This window comes from Engraulis encrasicolus, chromosome 6, assembly GCF_034702125.1.
Source record: "Engraulis encrasicolus isolate BLACKSEA-1 chromosome 6, IST_EnEncr_1.0, whole genome shotgun sequence".
NCBI classification, from domain to species: domain Eukaryota; kingdom Metazoa; phylum Chordata; class Actinopteri; order Clupeiformes; family Engraulidae; genus Engraulis; species Engraulis encrasicolus.
The window spans coordinates 13,129,838-13,151,771 of NC_085862.1; the positions used below are offsets into that span (position 1 = coordinate 13,129,838).

At 45.9% G+C, this 21,934-nt stretch overlaps 1 protein-coding gene across 1 annotated transcript in view; it reads right to left on the bottom strand.

Moving 5' to 3' along the window:
• LOC134450720 (leucine-rich repeat-containing protein 52-like) overlaps positions 1–20,935 on the bottom strand; it is an 87,474-nt gene extending 66,539 nt beyond the window's left edge. The window contains exons 1-2 of the mRNA XM_063200667.1: positions 20,828–20,935; positions 19,400–20,470 (exon numbers count right to left, since the gene is read on the bottom strand). Coding sequence (XP_063056737.1) covers positions 19,400–20,048 — 649 coding nt within the window. The 5' untranslated portion in view covers positions 20,049–20,470; positions 20,828–20,935. The remainder of the gene's footprint in view (positions 1–19,399; positions 20,471–20,827) is intronic.
• Between the last annotated feature and the right edge of the window lie 999 nt (positions 20,936–21,934).

The window sequence follows — 21,934 nt, forward strand, 5'->3', positions numbered from 1 at the left end:
GGGGTTTCGTGGTCAACAGGTTTCTTTAATCAGCTGCACATCATCCAGGGACTAGGGATGCAAGTGATTAATTGATTAATCGACTTTAATCGATCAATGCATTAATCGATTAAAAAACATTAATCACAATTAATCGACAATTCAATTGACAAGAGACCCAGGTGAAATGGGCATGTGAAGAGTCTGTGTGAAGACTCCTCAGAGTATGAGGAGTATTTTTTCCATCTCCCGATGACGCACCAGATGAGAAGAACATGAAATTGCTCCTTTGTTGACACTATGTGACATTTGGATGCTTTTCTTCCAACACTCCTCCTATGGACCAGGATTAAACGTTCGCGGCCATACGTTCACACTGCACTTCAATCAACATAAGTTACCACATCGTTTTGAAAAAAAAGTCAAACAAAGAAATGATTCCTTTCCTTTACATAAAACTTCCACCATGGCAACAGCACTAGGCTACAATGCGAACAGAAGCAAGTGTTTCTTACTGTTTTCTTTCTGCTAATGAAGCTGTATCGTACATACAGTACAGTAGCACACGATGAAGCTTAGCCTGCCATGCTGTGTAGCGAAAGCTTGACTCTCTTACCCAATTATGTTACGTACAGGCAGTAAAATGGGCAGCCGTGGTGTAATGGTTAGGCAGTTGCTGTGGATAACAGGGTTGCAGATTTGCAGTAAGGGTTGAATCCCGCCCTTAATTCTTCCTACACCTCCATCCATGGTCAAAGAGCCCTTGAGCAAGGCACCACTTGGTCGGTTGAATGATCACCTGTTTGAATTGGGCTGGTCAAACAAGGTCATTTCGAATATTTGGCACTGCATTTTAACTAATGAATCCATTTTCCCCATCTACCGGGAAGCCTAATGGGTACTGTACTGATAAATGCAAACTTTTAAGTCTGGTTATCACCCCAGTAAAGAGACTACTTTGGCAATGGAGGGAGTTCTCATTTACCCTTTAATTACTCGTTTAACTATCAACCCGTTAAGACACGCCATTATACATTTGCTGTTACCAGAATGGCAATGACCAAGTCATAGTGCATAACTAAAGGTCCTCTGTTATGTCATAGTGCTGTAGTACTATGGTAGTTAACTTTTCAATGACTATCACAGCGTGCCACGGGAGGTATGGCTTGCATTATGGGGCTTGTGAGAAAGTTGGTCCTTCTCGGTTGTGCATTTTAAAATCAGAGGGTAAAACAGGCTTGTATTTAGGATCTTTAATTTGATCTTCAAAGTTAAAACCACAACATTGCTGCTTGCTAACAGTCTCTCTTCTTGCAACTGAAAGGGAGGAGCTTTTAAAGGCAGGTGAGTGGTGTGGTAATCAGTTCAACAGTTACAATCAATCAATCAGCTCCACACCTGCATCCAATTACCACCTATTTCAATTACCCAAGCCAGTTACACAAGCAGGTTAAAATCACAAAACCAAATGCAGTACATAAAATGCTGTTAAAACAAGTTCAAAATAAACAGTTTTAAAACAGCATTTAAAAACATATGCAGAAAGAAAAGCAGATAAAATGTGTGTTTTAAAACAGTGAAGATCTCAATCTTCACATTACCCTCCCCTTCTAAAAAGCTTGCAAACGTAGTTTCAAGCGTGGTGATTAAAATGCACAAAATAACATCACGTTTTAAAAGAGTCACTTTAGAACACTGTCCATCATAACCACCAGGATCATTGTCCTTCTTGGGCTGCACTCGCACCAGTGCATTGCCCCAACTGAGGCACTCTCCAGGCTCCCTGACCACCTGCATTCACTGCTTGCCCTCTGCACACCTGGCAGATTCCGGGGCCTCAACGCAGCTGCCATCTCTCCGGCTGCAGACTGGTCCTTTCTTGGAAGTCCTGGTCCTCCACTGTCGTCTCCAGGCATGGCAGCAGCTCCCCTCCAGGCTCAACACAGCAACAGGGGGTTACCAAACTGCTCCTCTCATTTAGGCTCCGGCCACCCCAGCAAGACACAGCAATTCTGGAGTCACTGCTTCACCTGATTCACAGCAGTCTCCAAACACGAACCCCTAAGTCAGCTCTGTCCGGTCATCGGCTGCTTCTCTTGGGCTCCTTCTCCTCCCATGATCCTGGTCCAGACAGGTCTCCAACCGGCCAATCTCATCGAACACAGTGTCTCTAAAACTCTTTAAAACTCTGTGGGCTCCTCCACTCAGCTAGAGGAAATTATCCCACCGCTGCCACCATATGTGAGAAAGTTGGTCCTTCTCGGTTGTGCATTTTAAAATCAGAGGGTAAAACAGGCTTGTATTTAGGATCTTTAATTTGATCTTCAAAGTTAAAACCACAACATTGCTGCTTGCTAACAGTCTCTCTTCTTGCAACTGAAAGGGAGGAGCTTTTAAAGGCAGGTGAGTGGTGTGGCAATCAGTTCAACAGTTACAATCAATCAATCAGCTCCACACCTGCATCCAATTACCACCAATTTCAATTACCCAAGTCAGTTACACAAGCAGGTTAAAATCACAAAACCAAATGCACTACATAAAATGCTGTTAAAACAAGTTCAAAATAAACAGTTTTAAAACAGCATTTAAAAACATATGCAGAAAGAAAAGCAGATAAAATGTGTGTTTTAAAACAGTGAAGATCTCAATCTTCACAGGGCTATGCTAACTTTATGGCTTTATTTGGACGACTTAGCCAGTTGCCTTAACGAAACACTGCAAGAATCTCTGGGGGTCTCAGGGGTGGCTGGTGGAGGTACCCTTAAGTGTCACCCCTCCTCTGCAATCCACAATCTGCATATCAGTGCATATATGAATGGCAATTTGAGATTTCCGAGGATGGCGTAAGCCGCCCTAAACAAACCAAGCAGTTGTGTCTTCTAGCTTCCTAAACGGGGGCACAGACGAGTGCCACTGACATTGGACTCAACAGAGTCGCTGCACTAATGAGAGAGCCAGAGCAGCCCCTGCAGCCTGAACTGTCATGGCGTGCGTGGCGCGGGCGAGATGGCGTGAATAAATGGTCGCGAGCGTGTCCCTCATATCGCCCTGTTCCTTCCCATTTGTTCTAGTTGGCTCGTCTGCATGACAGGTGGACAAAGTTGCTCACTGCTTTTGCACCCGGCCAGCCGCTCCCCCTCCTCCTACCCTTCTCCTCCTGCTCTGCTACTGCCCTGCTCTACCCTTTTCTGTTCTCCTCCTCTGCTTCTGCCCTGCCCTAACCTCCTCTACTCCTCCTCCTCTCTCCCCTTCTCTTCTCTCCCCTATACTCTCTTCTCCTCTACTCCTCCTCCTCTCCTCTCCTTCGTCCTCTTCTCCTCTTCCTCATCCTCTCCTCTCTTCTCCTCTCCTCCTCTTTCTCTTATCCTCCCCTTCCCCCTCATCTCTTCCTCCTCCTCTCCTATCCTTTACTCTTCCTCCTCCTCTCCTATCCTTTACTCTTCCTCCTCCTCTTCCTCCTCCATTCCTCTTCCTCTCCTCTCCACCTCCTCCTCTCCTACCCACGTCTCCTGTCCTCTTCCTCTTCCTCTCCTCCTCTCCTCTCCTTCCCCCTCTTCTCCTCCTCCTTTCCTCTTCCTCTTCCTCCTCCTCTCCTCTCCTCCTCCACCTCCTCTTCCTACTCCTACTCCTCTCCTATCCTCTCCTCCTCCACCTCGTCCTCCTCCTCTCCAACCCACCTATGGTAGTGAGTGGGACGTTGGCACAGACGAAAGCAATTAAGCAGACAACGTTGCAGCGCCCGGCTGCCAATCAAAGCTGTGAAAAGTGCTGACAGAGGCGAACCGTATCACCTGCCGAGTGCATCGCCCCCTCTATCCCTCTCTCCCTCGCTCTCTCCCTCCCTCATTCTCTCCCTCTCTCTCTTTCACACTCCCTCACATTCATTCTTGCTCTGTTGCTCACTCTGAAGCGACAAGCAGTGCTAGCTGAAGCAGAGAGCAGTATTACATCACATGGCACAGCCAGCACAGCAACAGCAGTGGCAGTAGCAGCTAAAGCAGCAGTGGCGCTAACACAACTACAACAGGGCGTCTATGGTAGCCTAGTGCTAACACAACTAAAACATGCCATCTAAGGTAGTTCTAAAACAACTACAACAGGGCATCTATGGTAGCCTAGTGCTAACACAACTACAACCGGATGTCTATGCTAGTGCAAACACAACTAAAACATGCCATCTAAGGTAGTTATAAAACAACTACCACGGAGCATCTATGGTAGCGCTAACACAACTAACTACAACAGGGCATCTATGGTAGCGCTAACACAACTAACTACAACAGGGCATCTATAATAGCGCTAACACAACTAACTACAATAAGGCGTCTATGGTAGTGCTGCTAACACAACTATAACAAGGCGTCTATGGTAGCGCTTCCACAACTACAACAGGGCAGCTGGTAGAGTTTTATGAATATTAAGCTTAGTGCTAACACAACTATACCAGGACGTCTACAATAGCGCTAACACAGCTACAACAGGGCATTTATGGTAGCCTAGTGCTAACACAACTACAGCAAGGCGTCTATGGTAGTGCTGCTAACACAACTACAACAGGGCATTTATGGTAGCCTAGTGCTAACACAACTACACCAGGACGTCTATGGTAGTGCTGCTAACACAACTACAACAAGGAATCTATGATAGCCTAGTGCTAACACAACTACACCAGGGCGTCTATGGTAGTGCTGCTAACACAACAGGTCATCCATGAATTTCAGGCAAGATAATTTTAGTAAGAGAGTATGGTAAGACATGGCTACGGCAGAATGGCAATCAGCAGGGCTTAATAAACAGCAAGCAAACAAGAGCACCTCTGGCATGTACGGACAAGGCTTAGCTCCTCACCATAACCAAGCATGTCATCTATGACGATTTAGTTCCTTACTGTATCAAAACCAAACCTCAAGCATGTCACCTAAGGCGCTATAGCACGTGGATGGACATAAATAAAAAGGTCAAATATGACACTGCCACAGTTCAACAAGTCAACATAGGCCTGACATACAATAGGCCTAACACACACCATTATCAAACATGCCACCTACATATGACATGGACATACATAGCTTAGGCCGTCACTACAACCAAACAAGTCACCTATGGCATGGAAATGGCTTCAGTCTTCACTACAACCAAACATACCACCTGCTTGTATGACATGAGGTCTCTACTACAAACAGGTCACTTGTGAAATGAACGAGGCTTAGGTATTTACTACCAAACAGGTCACTTATGACATGTTATACGTTTTTACAAGTTTATTTATTTTAAAAAAGGGACAGCATATATTACCAGCATTTAAACAAAAATGCTAAATACACAATATTATAGAGGTCTTCACTATAACCAAACAGGTAATCTATGATATGAACGAGGCTTAGGTCTTTACTACAAACAGGTCACTTATGACATGGACATGGCTTTGGTCTTCGCTATATCCAAACAGGTCACCTATGATGTGAATGTGGCTTAGGCCTTCTCTACAACCAAACAGGTCACTTCCCAGTTCACTGTAATGATAAACAGGATAGGGAGTTGAAGAGAATATGAAATAGATCGCCTGCACGTTGACCTTTGGGGTCTAGAGAACATGTATGCTGCTTTGCCTTAATTCCAAGAGAAGTGATTTGCTATTTTTAGTAGCCAATTGCTTAAGGCAGTATGATGACAAAGACGGGTTAGCAATACAGTAGCCATTAGCATAAAGGGCTACCATATGAAGTCACATGCCTGATGAGTGTGTGCTATATGTTTACTCACTGCAATGTGCAATAATGTGTATTAGGTCTTTGTGTATTTTTGTATTTGTGTATTTCTGTAAGCTGATAGACACCTTAATTTCCTTCAGGATTCATAAAAAGATTGTATTCTGCTCAACTCAACTCTACTCTGCAATAGATTGTAGGTTTTGTAGTACTTTGTAGGATGATATGCACACAGTAGGCCTAGTTGTTTTGGAAAGTTGGATGAATGGTCTTGGTAATCAATCCACAGTGTGTTCAGTTGTGGCAGTTGAATGAATTTTGGTTTTAGCCCAAAATAGAGAAACTAAGTTATGCCTAAATAAAAATCATGACAATAAAAATACAAGGAAAGAGGCTATTTCAAATTTGGTAAATCAGCAACGGGCTATTTCACAAGTGCATTATGTGTACATTTCTCATTGGTTTGCCTACTAAGAGGCACAGACCCGAAAACGAATCCTTCCGAGATAACTTAACATAGACATCAACCAATGTTATATTCAGGTCAGTGACGTCAACAAACAGCAAGAGGTGTGTTCTTCTGACTACTGTGGCAGTGAAAGCTCAACTGGTAACTGGGAAATTCCATCTCCCATTGTCATTGTGACACAGCACTCCACAGTACACAGTGCTTACTGCACACAACGAAATTGCATTTGTGCCTTTCCCGTGCAAAGAGGGCAGCCTCCAATGGCGCCCCAAGGGAGCAGTGCGGTGGGACGGTACCATGCTCAGGGTACCTCAGTCATGGAGGAGGATGGGGGAGAGCACTGGTTAATTACACCCCACACCTGGTGGGTCAGGAGTCGAACTGGCAACCTTTGGGCTACAAGTCTGATGCACTAACCACTTACCCATGACTGCCCTGCCCTGCCATGACTGCTCCTGTTCTATTCTCCTCTATTCTACTGTGTTGACACAACCTAATCCAACTAAGACACACCTGTGTAGAACAACTTGTCATCACAGTAGTGACTGATAACGTAAGTTACTTTCTCACTCATGAGATATTTTGAAAGGTGTTATCGTCACACCAGTGTGACAGGGACGTTCGGACAATGAAAGTTCTACAGAATTTTCAGCTCCATACAATATATTTTGGAATTTCAGAATTTTGAATTGTTATAGAACACATTCCTTTTATATAAAGTTCAACCCCACTCTTGAAGGTTAAGATAAGTTTAGATTAGATAACTTTATTAGTACCCAAAGGTAGATTTGGTTTGATCTCCACTCATACAAGACAAAACATCTTAAGGACACACATACGTATACAAGCATTCCACACTGGACACTTAGTCAATACCAAAAAGTTACGAAAGGTTGACCGAACTATACTGCCGTGCAAAACAAGAACGCCGTAACTCAAAATGGTCGAAAAAAATTATTGATTTGGGAGTAGACAGTTTTGAGTAGTACGGTTTGTGTGCATTTAATTTCTATCCTAAAAAAGCATTACCAGGAAGTGCCACCACCACTTTACCGACAACACAGTTGTCGCGCCATATAGGAAACTTTGAAGCCTTTTTTCTCAGTTTGCCGTTTTCAGAGTTACTGCGTTCTTGTTTTGTAGGGCAGTATAGTGTGTTGCACTCGATCCCTCCAAAAAAGTGAACCGCTTACGTAAAAAAAAAACACAAATAGTTTAACACCGTGCCTCCCGCTTCTTAACAGCTATCAGTGGGATTACGTTAAAGTAATCGATCCTGATCTGGGGCTAAACCTGGCAGTGGCCAAGCAACCACATACACCGAGATCTCTTTACATGGCCCTGCCTGCAGTGTCCCTGCCTGCATGCTTTAATACCTTAAACACCATAGATCACATGTCGGCACCCTAAAACATTCATGAAGTCGTATGTACGATGCGCAGGCTTCATTAAGCGCGGATTAATGGCTGATGAGAAGGAAAGGACATCTCTGCAGTGGCGGGCCGAGAGACGTGACTCACCAGAACACACACATAACTTACACACACGCACGCACGCATGCACACACACATGTACGCAGAAACACACACACACACACGCATGCACGCACACACACAGAACACAGGCAAACACACACACACACACACACACACATGTACACACAGTACACACACAGAAACACACACACACACACGCATGCACGCACACACACAGAACACAGGCAAACACACACACACACACAGGCCAAACAAGAGGTGAGGAGAATGTGTGTGTGTGTGTGTGTGTGTGTGTGTGTGTGTGTGAGAGAGAGAGAAAGAGAGAGAGAGAGAGAGAGAGAGAGAGAGAGAGAGAGAGAGAGAGAGAGAGAGAGTGTGTGCGTGTGTGTGTGTGGTTGTCTCTGGGTTATGACCGAGTCATCCAGCCTCTGTTGCGGTTTCAGCCCTCCGCTCCCTCCGTCTGCAATATTCCGTGTCCGCGCCACAAGTCAGCCAGTACCCAGCCAAGCCAAGCGTGCGCCCCACTGCCTGCCTACCAACCCGAATACTAATCCCAAATCTGGTGGCCGTAAACAAGAAGATAGGAACAGGGACAAAATGGAGCTGAGGTCCTGACTGAGCGGCCAGTCACTTGGTTAGTGGGCTCATTTCCACACACTTCTCTTTCTCAAAGACTGACCCACAGGGTGTGAGTGCTTGTGGTGTGTGCGCATGTGTGTGTGTGTGTGCGTGCGTGCGTGCGTGCGTGCGTGCGTGCGTGCGTGCGTGCGTGCGTGCGTGCGTGCGTGCGTGCGTGCGTGCGTGCGTGCGTGCGTGTGTGTGTGTGTGTGCTGGTGAGTCTTTGGGTGATAGATGATAGATGAGACCTGCATTCTTATTGGCTGCATTAGTACACAGCCAGTGCAGCTGGGTGTGTGTGTCTGTGTGTGTGTGTGTGTGTGTGTGTGTGTGTGTGTGTGTGTGTGTGCGCGCGCGTGCGTGAGTGTGTGTGTGTCTGTGTGTGTGTTTGTGTGTGTGTAGGCCTGCTGGAGAGAAAAAGCCCGGTGGAGACAGACGGACAGCACCCAGGGGAAATAATGATTCCACTTTAACACTCTCACACTGGTGAAGAGACACATTGGGGAGAGACAGTCGCACTCGCCACCATAGCTGCCGATCTACTTAGAAAAATAGGATACGCAAAAAACCAAAACAACAAGACATGTTTTACAATAGTGCTTCTCAACCAGAGCTCTACAGCCCCTATTGGGACATTAGGCAGACCTAGAGGAGGATACAGCTGTGTGTGTGTGTGTGTGTGTGTGTGTGTGTGTGTGTGTGTGTGTGTGTGTGTGTGTGTGTGTGTGTGTGTGTGTGTGTGTGTGTGTGTGTGTGTGTGTGTGTGTGTGTGTGTGTGTGTGTGGAGTGGGGGGGTGGGGTGCTCAATTACCATTGAGGGGCATTATATTATTTTTGTTTAATTTTTAAGGGGGGAGTTAGCAGGCTTATGATGAGCTCAAGGGGGCGTTGGAATGCTTATGAAAAGGACATGGGGGCGTTGGAATGCTTATGAAAATGACAAGGGGGCGTTAGCAGCTGTTTTATTAAGGGAAAGAGGTCAAGGCTGTGTCTGCATGATAAAAAAAAACTCATCGTTAGAAGTGATCTTCAGAATAAGTAGGCTATGTTGCGCAGGTGATCAAGCTGTTAGGGCCAAAACATACCAAGGCGGAACGGAACGGTCACGGGACGAGCGCGGTCTTTTGGCCGGCGTGTTTTTCTCTGCCTTTCACACTGACAGCGTCGGCGTGCGCGGCCAGTCCTATTCAAAACCCTAGCCACAGCCAAAGCTAGCATGCTACTTTGCCATTCATTTGAATGAGACACCGCCGGTCGCCGGCGTGAAAAATACGCTCGAGTTCTATTTTCCAAATGCAGCGCGGCGCGGAGCCGGCTCCCGCGCCGCTGACGCCCGACTACCGCCGGTTGGTGTGTAAGGACAGATAGGTTTCAATGTATTTTCACTGACGCCGGTAAAAACCGTGGCCGTTCCGCGCCGCTTTACCGCCTTGGTGTGTCAGACCCCTTATGTAGCCAACATGAAATATCATGCCATTACTCTTGTTAATAGGCTATCTGTTACGATTATACACAACATGCACTTGTGAAAGTACCTTTCAAGCACTGCTGCTCACAAAAAAACACCCAGCTATTAACACTGCACCAAAAAGCTAGCTCATTTTCCATTTTCCTGGATGCTTTAAATATTTTTTTATGTGACAGAGCTGGAAAGTACAATCAAAAGATTGGTTTATGATAGTTCTCTATGAAGGGAGAGGACATATACTCCTACCACGCAGATAACTTTAGGGTCAGGTAGCTCAGGTGGACCCCCACACCACACGCTCATTTATTTACCGCATGGAGAAAACATTTCTTTTTTTCCCCCTCTTTTTACTTGCGGATCCCTCTGCCAGCTCACACTGTGAAAATGTTGAGAGGAATATATTTATATTCTGAGATTTAAAAGGAGATTTTAGGGCAACTGCCTCAGAATAACAAGGTATATTTTTAACAGACTGTTATGACATAAAGAGAGTGAGAAAACGCACGGTTTAATTCAGAGGGGTTGTTAAGTTGGTTTTGAAACTGCTTATTTCTCTCAGTCCTGCCCCAATTCTTACTGCCGTAGTAATAGCTTACAACCAAACAAGCTTATTAACGAAAAACAGTGGCACAAAATGAGATAGGCCTAAATCCTGTTTTAAAGCATCTGCCATTTGGCAATGGGGAAGCGAGCGTGTTTTCACGGGTGCAGGAAAGAAACTACTCCATTAAATTGAGCGGCTGACTTGTATTGTGGAGCACTGCTTTCATCATCCGACACAGTTGCCAAACTTTTTCAGCGGGGAACCCCTTTTGGACTTGGAAATATTTTCGCCTAACAATGTATTTTTTAGCAATACCTAACCCTAATCCTTAGCAGGCAAACTAGTAATGGAAAATCTAGCAATATTAATGGACAAAAAAAAATGGTCCAGATTTTCCATTAATAGTTTGTGCACTAATAAAATCAGCAAATACTGTATATCTATTAACCATACAAGTGAATACAAGTCCCTTTTGTCTGTGACCCACCCTTTAGTACCTCCACGACCCCCGTAGGAGTCCTGGCCCCCAGTTTGGGAACCACTGCTCTACCATTACCCCTACGTTACATCAGCACACCCGTAGGAAAGCCCAGAGTAGAGCGTAAGCTGACAGGTCCCTCACTAAATGATGACGTCATTGATAGATGGTACAAAGAGAGCAATTTAATTGACTCCAATCCAAAGTCCCTATTGGTTAGAAAAACGAACACAATATTTTCAAGGTGCCTCTGAGTCTTCCAGCTCTTTACAATTGTGGTAGTCTTGTGTGATGTTTCAGATGTGCAAAATGGTGCAATGAACAGGCACAAATCTGATATAGTGCCAGCACTACAAAATGAACCATTGGGAAGCATAACTAAGATGAAATGCAGAAGTCCTGCTGTATAATCTATGTGTGAATTCTTGCCATTCAAATATTTTGAGAATATACTTTTTAAACCTATATAAAATGCATTATGCAATACAGTGCAATGGAATGGCCAATACCAAAATGTATATACACCGTTTTGCAACAAAGATTTTAAAGGAGCACTCCTGCCAATTTCAATGTGCTGTTGTATTGCTCACGCTACCCTTAACTTGTCAGTACCCGGTGATGCTGCATTTTTTGGCTCAGTCCTTTCCGAGATATAAGCTATTCTAATGGGGGCAGCTTTTGTTTACATTTAAAAAAATCTTAAAGCGATGGTTCGGAGTAGAATCACCCTAATGCCATTTGAACCGTGACACCCATCCACCTTTACACCCGAAGTGTTTTCTGCCGCAGACTTACATCAACAGAGTTGCCGTGTTATTCGATGTTTATTCCGGTTAGCTTGACTCAAGCGCATATGGATACTGGGCACCGTCTCCAAACTTTCCCCACAAAAATAACATGTCATTACACCAGACTTCTGCAGTAGCACAAATATGGTCTGTACTCACGAAACGAAGCATTTGGAAGTTTGGAAATAGTCCAGGAGTTTAGTATTATCAACACAAGCTGAATAGCTTCTCTGCTGCTAAAGCTGTGCCAACGTTACTTCCGTCATATGAGACAAGCCCGTAAAAGTCTTCAACAAACTTCCAGACGAGAGTGTTAAAAAAGTTTTCACTGAATTGTGATTAAGGCTTATATTTTCAAGGAAATACTTAAAAGATATTTCAAATCTTACCTACTATCAATTAGACAATGATTTTCGTTATCAATACTGATGCTGAATTCACTTTTCATTGTGCATATTATGAGCTTCGTTGAGGACTCTTACATGCTTGTCTTAGATGACGGAAGTAACGTTGGCGCAGCTTTAGCAGCAGAGAAGCTATTCGGCTTGTGTTGATAATAATAAACTCCTGGACTATTTCCAAACTTCCAAATGCTTCGTTTCGTGAGTACAGACCATATTTGTGCTACTGCAGAAGTTTGGTGTCATGACATGTTATTTTTGTGGGGAAAGTTTGGAGACGGTGCCCAGTATCCATATGCGCTTGAGTCAAGCTAACCGGAATAAACATCGAATAACACGGCAACTCTGTTGATGTAAGCCTGCGGCAGAAAACACTTCGGGTGTAAAGGTGGATGGGTGTCACGGTTCAAATGGCATTAGGGTGATTCTACTCCGAACCATCGCTTTAACATAGGCCTACTCCAAATATTTTCCCAAAAGGTATCGCTGTTTGCTACTTGTCTACTGATGTTGCATAACCTTTTGGGCATTTTTGGGAATAAATCAAGATGTTTTTTTTTTAATGTAAACAAACACCTGCCCCCATTACAATGACCAGGATCTTGGGAAAGGCTGAAGAAAATGAAAAAAATCTCAGGTATTGACAAGTCCATGGTAGTGTGAGCATTACAGAAACTGCATGTTGAAATTGGCTGAAGTTACCCTTTAATATTAGTCTCTGGCTTGGTCCATCTGACCAGCATCTGCAACGGTTTCAATTTCATCAGATCCTACTGGGAGGTTATTGTGACGCCATAAATAAGGTTGCTGCTTTTCACACACAGTTCAGTCGTCTTGTCCAGATCAAACACACACAATCTGCTCAATAAATAAACAAATGTATTCCCCCGGGGGTGTGGATGTTGTGTCTGGAATCTGCAATGCACGGTCAGTCACATAATAAAAAGGATGAGCAACATCTTACTGTCTCATCACATCCTTTTAGGGCAGTCATAGGTAAGTGGTTAGGGTGTCAGACTTGTAACCCAAAGGTTGCCGGTTCAACTCCCGAACCGCCAGGTTGTTGAGGGGAGTAATTAACCAGTGCTCTCCCCCATCCTCCTCCATGACAGAGGTACCCTGAGCATGGTACCGTCCCGCCGCACTGCTCCCTAGGGGCGCCACTGAGGGCTGCCCCCTTGTGGCATAAATGCAATTTCATTGTGTGCAGTGTGCAGTGAACACTTGACAGTGGGAGTTGGAGTTTCCCAGTTGGGCTTTCACTTCACTTCACTAGCACTTGTGTTTAATGTTGTAAATAAATGAGGCTCTGTTTTGCCATCTGCGAGAAAAACTCCTTCATACGTGTATGTACAGTAAGTGACCAACTGTAGGGAGCCCGTCGTGTGTTACATTGTTGCATCATGCGTCGAAAAGGTTACACTAAATCACATCATTTGATTAACTATCATGTCACCCCTCCTATTTGCCCGGTTACCACCTGACCTAATCACAAGTGAGATATGTCTTTCAGATCGGAACAATTGTGCAAAGCAGCATGGGATTTCCCAGGCTACCCTCCTATAGGCCAGTGTTTCTCAACCTTTTTTTTGGCGAGGCACCTTTTCAATTCCTGAAAATTTTCAAGGCACCCCAAACCAACAAGCTGTAACATGGCATCGCATCAAATACCACAAAAGCTTAGAAAAGTAACACATTTGGAGACGTCACACAACCTATGTTCGAAATTGCAGCTTACTGGGGCAACCTAAATTTACTTTATTGTGCGTAAATGGCAGATGAAAGACTCCACTGACTAAGCAATACTTTATTAATTTACACAAATATGTATTATATTACATAATTTATTTATCAGCCATGTTTCCGCGGCACCCATGAGGGGGGCCTGCAGCACCCCAGGGTTGAGAAACACTGTTATAGGCTTACAACGAGACTGTGAAGAATAGGCCACGCCTACTATGTAGGCTACTAACTGATCAAAGACTTGCATATGTAAAAAGCAAATTGATCTATGGTATTTTTGTCATCTGCAAGCACGTTCTATAACACACTGTATACATGCATTGTAAGGAGTCTCCTTTCCTGTTAGATCAGTGGTTCTCAACCTTTTTTGAACAAAACCGCCCCCTGGCCTCATCATAAGCTTCCCAACGCCCCCTTGACCTCATCATAAGCCTGCCATTGAAAAATTAAATAGACTAATGACCCCCAATGGGAACTAAGCCCCGCCCCTTCTCAACGCCCCCTAGGGCTCCCCAATGCCCCCCGGGGGGGCTGTAATGCCCCCGTTGAGTAACACTATTCTATATGTTTGTTTCCAAACAATATGTCATCCGTGTTATAATGTTTGTTTTTAAGTGCACTTTTTTGGGCTCCACTGGCACGCTCCAAATGTAGGCTACAGTACCGATTGCAAGGAGTTGCCTGTTGCCTGGTTTGTAGTTCTTGTTCTCTCTCTCCATGTTTTCTCCTCTCTGTGTGTGTCTCAGTCTAGCCATCCTTACTTACTTAAGGTGCTGGATGCTGTGGATTTGAGGTCAGGGGAGGGATGCGCTGCATTATTTCAGGATCTAGGGGAGAATGTGTGTGTGTGTCTGTGTGTGTGTGTGTGTGTGTGTGTGTGTGTGTGTGTGTGTGTGTGTGTGTGTGTGTGTGTGTGTGTGTGTGTGTGTGTGTGTGTGTGTGTGCGTCCATGCGTGCGTCCATGCGTGCGTCCATGGGTGCGTCCATGCGTGCGTGTGTGTGTGTGTGTGTGTGTGTGTGTGTGTGTGTGTGTGTGTGTGTGTGTGTGTGTGTGTGTGTGTGTGTGTGTGTGTAAAGCGCTGCCTTATTTCCGTATCTAGGGGAGAACATTGTGCTCTACAGAGAACATCTAGGCTAATTAGGGAGAGTAGGCTAATTTAAAGACAGCTCTACAGTAGCTTCACAACACTACGGCACACAGCTATCTCCTCCAGCTGTGCGCAATACAAGGCATCTTATACATGCTTTACAACATTGCTACTGTACATTACACTACACCAAGACACTTTTGACCAAAGCAACTTACAAGGAGGACATTCCAAACAAGTAGAGAGTGTGGGGTCAGTACAGAGTACAGCAGTATACAATGTACGGCAGATAAAGAGCAGTGTCAATCAGAAAATAGTGGAGGACGTATATGAAGTGTAGTGCCGGTTGTTAGTACCCATTATTAGAGGTGAGTAGAGATAGTTGTGTTATGCAGGGGAGCTCTCTTGGAAGAGATGAGTCTTCATAGCTTCTTGCAGGTTGAGTGGGATGACCCTGCTCTTGTTCTAGACAAGGACTAGGACTGTCTACTTGACTTGACTTGACTTGACTTGTGTACTACTAGGGGTGTGCAAGCACATGGACACATTGAGATAGAGAAAGAGATACTGTGTGATCATGAGTTAAGGGGAGCTCAGTGTACAGCAAAAAGGCTTAGAGTGGCACGCAAGACAAAACAGGTTGGGAAGCACTGCAATAGACCTTCGAATCAGCTGGGGAGGGAGGGAGGCTTACTAACGTTCCACGCCACACTCTGCTAGTTGGCCTCCGTTACAGAAGACCTTCGAATCAACTGGCATGCTCAGAATGATATGACAGCACATGTGAGACAGCGTGCATTCAAGGAACAGGACCAGACACAGAGAAATATAGCATGGAATATAAGAACAGAATTCACGGCCCTGCCGTGGCCATCCGGTAGGGCACTTGCCTGCCATGCGGCTTACACGGGTTCGATTCCCAGTCCGGGTTCTTTGCCAACCCCTCCCCATCTCTCTCCCCATTCACTTCCTGTCTACCTCTCATACTGTCCTGTCCATAATAAAGTCTAAAAATACCAAAAAAAATATCTAAAAAAAAAGAAAAAAGAACAGAATTTACCAAGTATTTTGGCTGATGATAAGCAATGAATGGCAGCAATGCGATTGCTTGATCAATGCTGATTAATATGCACCGCTGGTTGGTTTGATGATTTAATCGGCGACCCCTGCAAGCACGCACAGTCACATGACTGCTACTCAGGGGTGGATAAAGGAGGGGCAAGCAGGGCATTTGCCCCTGGGCCCAGGGCCCTCCTGTATTAGTGGTGAGGGCCCTATTGTGACTATGGCAAGTCGTATAGAGGGCCCTATAAGCGTCTTGGTCTGGGCCCTGTGTGCAATTGTTCCACCACTGCTGCTACTATCTGTGCTACTAAGGTACCAAATGGCATATCATCCGTCAGTGACTTCAAAAGTCAGAGCTGTGGACAAAGCAGCCTACCGTAATGTCTCACATTTGAGCCTTACTCGATTAGACAATGTGACCGCCTCATGTGGGTGTGTGTTTGTAAATAACTCACTGCGTAATCCTCCCCCCTGCTCGGCGAAAGGAAAGAATTAAGGGGCCAGTGTATTTGGTTGCAGACAGTTCCTTTAAGCCTGACCCCAAGTTCAGGTCTAAAGATAACCTTGGTTACGTATGTGCATTTTCCTACAGGGCACTTGTCTGGTAACCTCCTGGTCCGCTCTCCGACCTTATGAGGGGTGCAAGGCTTTAGGCTCCTGGAGGCCAGGGTTGGACTCGGCTGACACCAAATGCTGCCACAACCACCAGCAGGGCTAGACTGGTGATCTGGCATAGCGGGCATTTCCCGGTGGGCCTCGCACCCGTTTCGGCCCCTATTTTCAGCTTTACATTTCTGAATATAGGGGCCCAATAGGGTGCAGGGCCCACCGGTGAGTCAGTTCTGCACCGCTACTTAATGAGGGGCCCCTTTAACCCAAAAGTGCCCAGGCTCTATTTCTCCCCCAGTCCAGCCCTGACCACCAGCCCAAAGGAATGAAGACATCCGACGGATTAGAGCGAGCAGCAGGAGTCAGCACTGGAGCCCCGTAACTTTCACTAGCACACAGGAACACACACAGTAAACCAACTACGGCTGTGTGTTAATGTGATGTGCAATGTGTGTGTGTGCGCGCGCACGTGTGTGTAATGTGTGTGTGTGTGTGTGTGTGTGTGTGTGTGTGTGTGTGTGTGTGTGTGTGTGTGTGTGTGTGTGTGTGTGCATGCACGCACGTTTGTGCGTGCACGCGTCCATTCGTGCGTGCTTGTGTGTGTGTGTGTGTGTGAGAGTGTGTGTGTGTGTGATATAGAGAGATAAAGGGAAAGAAAAGAGCATTATGAGTGACTCACATTCACAAGTGTTCAAATGTGAGAGTCATGAATCATGCACATTGGCACCCACCGCACTGGCCACTTACTACTTATTTAAGTACTACTAAGAAACGCACACACACACACACACACACACACACACACACACACACACACACACACACACACACACACACACACACACAAAGACTCAAACCTGCACAAATCACTCAAACTCAAAATCACTCAAATACTCAAACTTACACGTGCATATACACTCCAACACACACACACACACACACACACACACACACACACACACACACACACACACACACACACACACACACACACACACACACACACACACACACACACACACACACACACACGTACATACATAGACATGGGCATACACACACATACAAAGACACAAATCTGCCAATCACATTACATATACTCAAACTTACATGTGCATATATACACTCTAGCACATACACACACACACGCACTCGCGCACACACACACACACACACACACACACACACACACACACACACACACACACACACACACACACACACACACACACACACACACACACACACACATACAGAGACACACACTCGCACACACACACACACCGCACACCTACACCCATTAAATACATGTTGTTCATCCTGCATCCATGGTGAGAATAAACTATTTTCCCCCGCCTCTCTTCCATACACACATGCATGCTCATAATGCACTCCCACTGCAACACTATTTCAGCTGTGATGTTGCAGCAGCAGCAGCAGCAGCAGCACTGGAGGACCTCAGAGGTAGCATTACATAACACCACCAGAATTCATCCTTTTTTTTACCCTCTTTCTTCCCTTCTTCTAATTCTGAACCACTTAAAAAAAGAATCATCGTAATTAGCCATCTGGTCTCGGTGGACACACTGTGAGACTCCTAAGCAGCGTAGGGGACTTTGATTAAGAAAAGAACTACTGAGGACAATGTGCCCAACTCTGGGGTTTTTTCCCTTCTTTCCTCCTTCCTTCTTTTTTTGTGTTAAACTTTCAATCTTCTGACAAATTGAAGCCGTGGTTTTCATGTCCAACCTCCGGGTACATGATTGGGTTGGTGTTCATGTGTGTGTGACAACATTGGAATGCATTCTATTCTAATATGTTATATTGTATTGCATTCTACTGTTGTGTTCTATTCTATGTTGCAGAATGTGCTTCATGTGTTCCGTTCACTGGTGGCACATGTACGTACAATATATATGCGGTGGTTTGGCTGTGTCTGCATTATTACTGTAAGTACAGTACAGTCGACACCTAGAGCTAAGAGACACATGCTCCGATGCTTCTTTCCACCAACCACGGCTCTCTCTCTCTCTCTCTCTCTCTCTCTCTCTCTCTCTCTCTCTCTCCCCTCTCTCTCTCCTCAGCCTCTCCACTGCACCAGCTCGCTTTCGATTTCTTGGCAAAGTGTCCAGGCCTGTTTTATTGGCCTCACAACACTATAAGACAATAACTCTGAATAGAAGTCTACATGTACATAATTTCCTTATACTTTCTGAATGCTCTCGATGCATATAAATACAGTATAGGCCACTGTGTGAAGATAAGGTGCTCAGGACGATGCAGGAATAGTTTGACACTGATCCAAAATACTTCATTTGGTGCCGTGCATTGCAGTGCTATGGGGGTACGGCCACCTGGGGTATGGATATATGCCATGGAGACTATTGCATGCTGTCTTTGATACTTCAATTAGGCCTACGACAAGACAAACCCATTTATTTTTGCATTGATGATTAGCTACGCCATTTGGATAATGTCTTGGGTGTTGAATCGTGTGTCATTTTGTCATTTTGCTGGAATACACTTTGGAAGCAGAAGTCTTGGGAGGCCTCGTGTAGCTGCAAACCAAACTTGCAGAGCTACTGGCCAGGGTCAATTAAGTGGAATTAAACTGGCTGATGGCAGAGCCTCAAGTGATAATATGCTAAAGATAGTTGCTTGCTGCTTTCAACAGAGCATCTCTCTCTCTCTCTCTCTCTCTCTCTCTCTCTCTCTCTCTCTCTCTCTCTCTCTCTCTCTCTCTCTCTCTCTCCAATTGGCTATTGAGCCCCTGAAGTACAACACTGCAGGGGTGTATGTGCATAGTTATGGGGAATTCACTTTGGAGGGCTTTTATAGAAAGATTAGAGCCATTCCAGACGCGGAAAGTTCTTGGACAGGTTTGGGAAGTGTTTCAGTACATGTGCATTCTTCTCACAATGAAAAGGGAAACGTGGCTTACTCACCCTGAAACTTGAATCCCTCGATCTGAATCCATAGACAGAGGTCCTCTGTGTCGCAGTCACAACGCCAGGGGTTCCCGCTCAGGCCCAGGGACCGGAGAGCAGGCAACGCGATGAGGGAACTAATGTTCAGCGCAGTCAGGTTGTTGCGGCTGACGTCCAGCACTTGCAGCGCCACGTTTTCAGAGAAAGCATCCGGGTGGATCTCTGATAGTCCAGGGTTGTCCGTCATTCTGAGCATGACAAGACTGGCCAGTGGCCCGAACGTCCGGTCCTCGATCTGAGTCAGAGTGTTGAAGGACAGGTCCAAATAGGCAAGTTTGCGCAGGTTGCCGAACGTAGACTCCGAGATCTCGGTGAGCGAGTTATTGCTGCAGTCCAGGTACACCAGGTCGGACAGGTAGTTGAGCTGCAGAGCCGGCAGGTCCCCGATCTTGTTGTTGGATATGATAAGTTGCCGCGTGGCCAGCGGGAGATCGGAGGGGAACTGCGTGAGATCCTGGCCCGCGCACTGGACCACGAGCTGGTCGTCGCACACACAGCGGTCAGGGCAACCCGCGGTCAGGGCTGGCGACGGCGCTACCCCCATGACGAATATTAGGAGGAATATGAGTCGCAGTGACTGCACGCTGGGGTCGGGCAGAAGACGCATGATATCGCCGCCGACTTCATTAACTCCGGGTGGACAGCACTCCGAAACGCTCCTGCATTCTTCATTGATCTGTGCTGCTTGTAGATTCAAGAGGGAGCCGTTGTTATTGCTTGTGATGCCAGTTTTAATACTGTAGACGAACGTGTTTATAATGAGGCGGCTTTGAAGCCTATCCGTCAGAGGCACGCGCGCAAGTCGTCCGTTAATTCCGAAGGTGACCGAGAGGCATTTCAGACAGCGCAACGAATCAACGTGGTCTCATCCCTGTGTTGTTGTAAGATCCCAACAGGCATGTTCTCCGTTTGCCGTTATTGCGAAGGAATTTTAGAACCCTTGAATTAGTTTTGTCCAACGTCGCCGGTTGTTTCGGAACTGCCAGGCGATGGTATCCTATTCCTTTCCGTGACAGCTCCGGTTTGGTCCTGGAATGAATAAAAAATCTCTCTTACAAACAGGTCTTCTCGTTCCACCACAGAAAATCGAGTGAGAATGTGTGCCGCTATTTATGACGGTGTCTCCTGCTCGTTGCGCTGCCTACTCTTTCTCTCTCCCTCTCCCTCTCTCTGCAGCTGTGTGACTGAATGCAAGGGAGAGGGGGAGACCGAAAGGGAGAGAGAGGGAGAGGGAGAGAGAGAAAGGGGGAGAGAGGGATGGAGCACACTCTGTGTGCTTGCCGGTGAGTGCGCGCACTAGTGTGTCCGTGCAGGCTGTGCGGACTTCACGAATCCATAATGTGAATGTGCTGCTGGGTCTATTGAATGCATGAAAATAATGTTTACCTGCATTGGGCACAGGACACGAGGGCCAGCCATTCGAAGTTGACTTGACGTGCCTCTCTGTGACGTCACCGAGCAGCGTCTGAGCATTCCACTTTCAGAAAGCCAAAATGCGCATTCCAGAAGTTCCACGTGAACTGAACTGTGATTGACAAGTAGTCAAGTCTACGGCCGACAATGAAAATGTGAAAACTAGTGCGCCTTACATCTTGCCTAGTGCGCTATTAGCAAACAAAGCGCAGGAATGCGCAGGCACTCTAACAGCCTATTTGGCCCTTTATGCGTCACAAGGGGGGGAAAAACGTCTGTCATTTATAACGAGCAATAATAATCCTTTCGGGGCGCTGCAGCCTGTGGGCTGGGGATTTAGTGGGGCTTATCGGCAACTCTCACACACTCCACTTCGGCTGCTCTGTAATTTCATTCACTGGCATGTGTTTCCGTCCGTCTCTCCCCCACACTCACTGTTCCAGAATGCGCAGAGCCCCATACGAACAGTTCATTCGCATATTTAGTAACCCAGGCCCTGTAGACTTACTGTACACAAAGCGAGCGTGTGGCAGAGATAGGGGGATTGCATTGGTAGCCTACCACATGGAAGACAACACAGGTGCTAAAGTAACATGACACTGCGACACCGTGTTCTAGTTGCATTGTTATTTTGGGTGATTTTATGTTCAGCCATGCCAGGCGTTCAGCTTATTATAATACTTTATTGCATTTATGTCTACACTTTGACAAACAGAACAAACAGGAGGCAGAGCGTATTATGAATGTGTTACTAATGAAAACCTTGCTCTTCTCTCTGTGTTTTGCCTGTCTACTCTTTCACCCTTATACACCCACCAGGGGTTCATTTCTCAAAAGAGAAGCATGTCAGCAACTTCGGTAGTTGCCAATGGGAAAATGCATTGAAAACATCAAAGTAGCTAATGTAGTAAGCAACTTTGGTTTTGAGAAATGCACCCCAGACCAGAGGAGATAGGCTACTCGGTGTTTGTGTTTTGGCTGCGGTGCTGTTGGCTGATAAGAGCAGGAGGCGCTTTATTACATATCCTATTACATAGCCAATAAAGTGGAAGATATGCCATGCTGCCTAACGGTTTACAC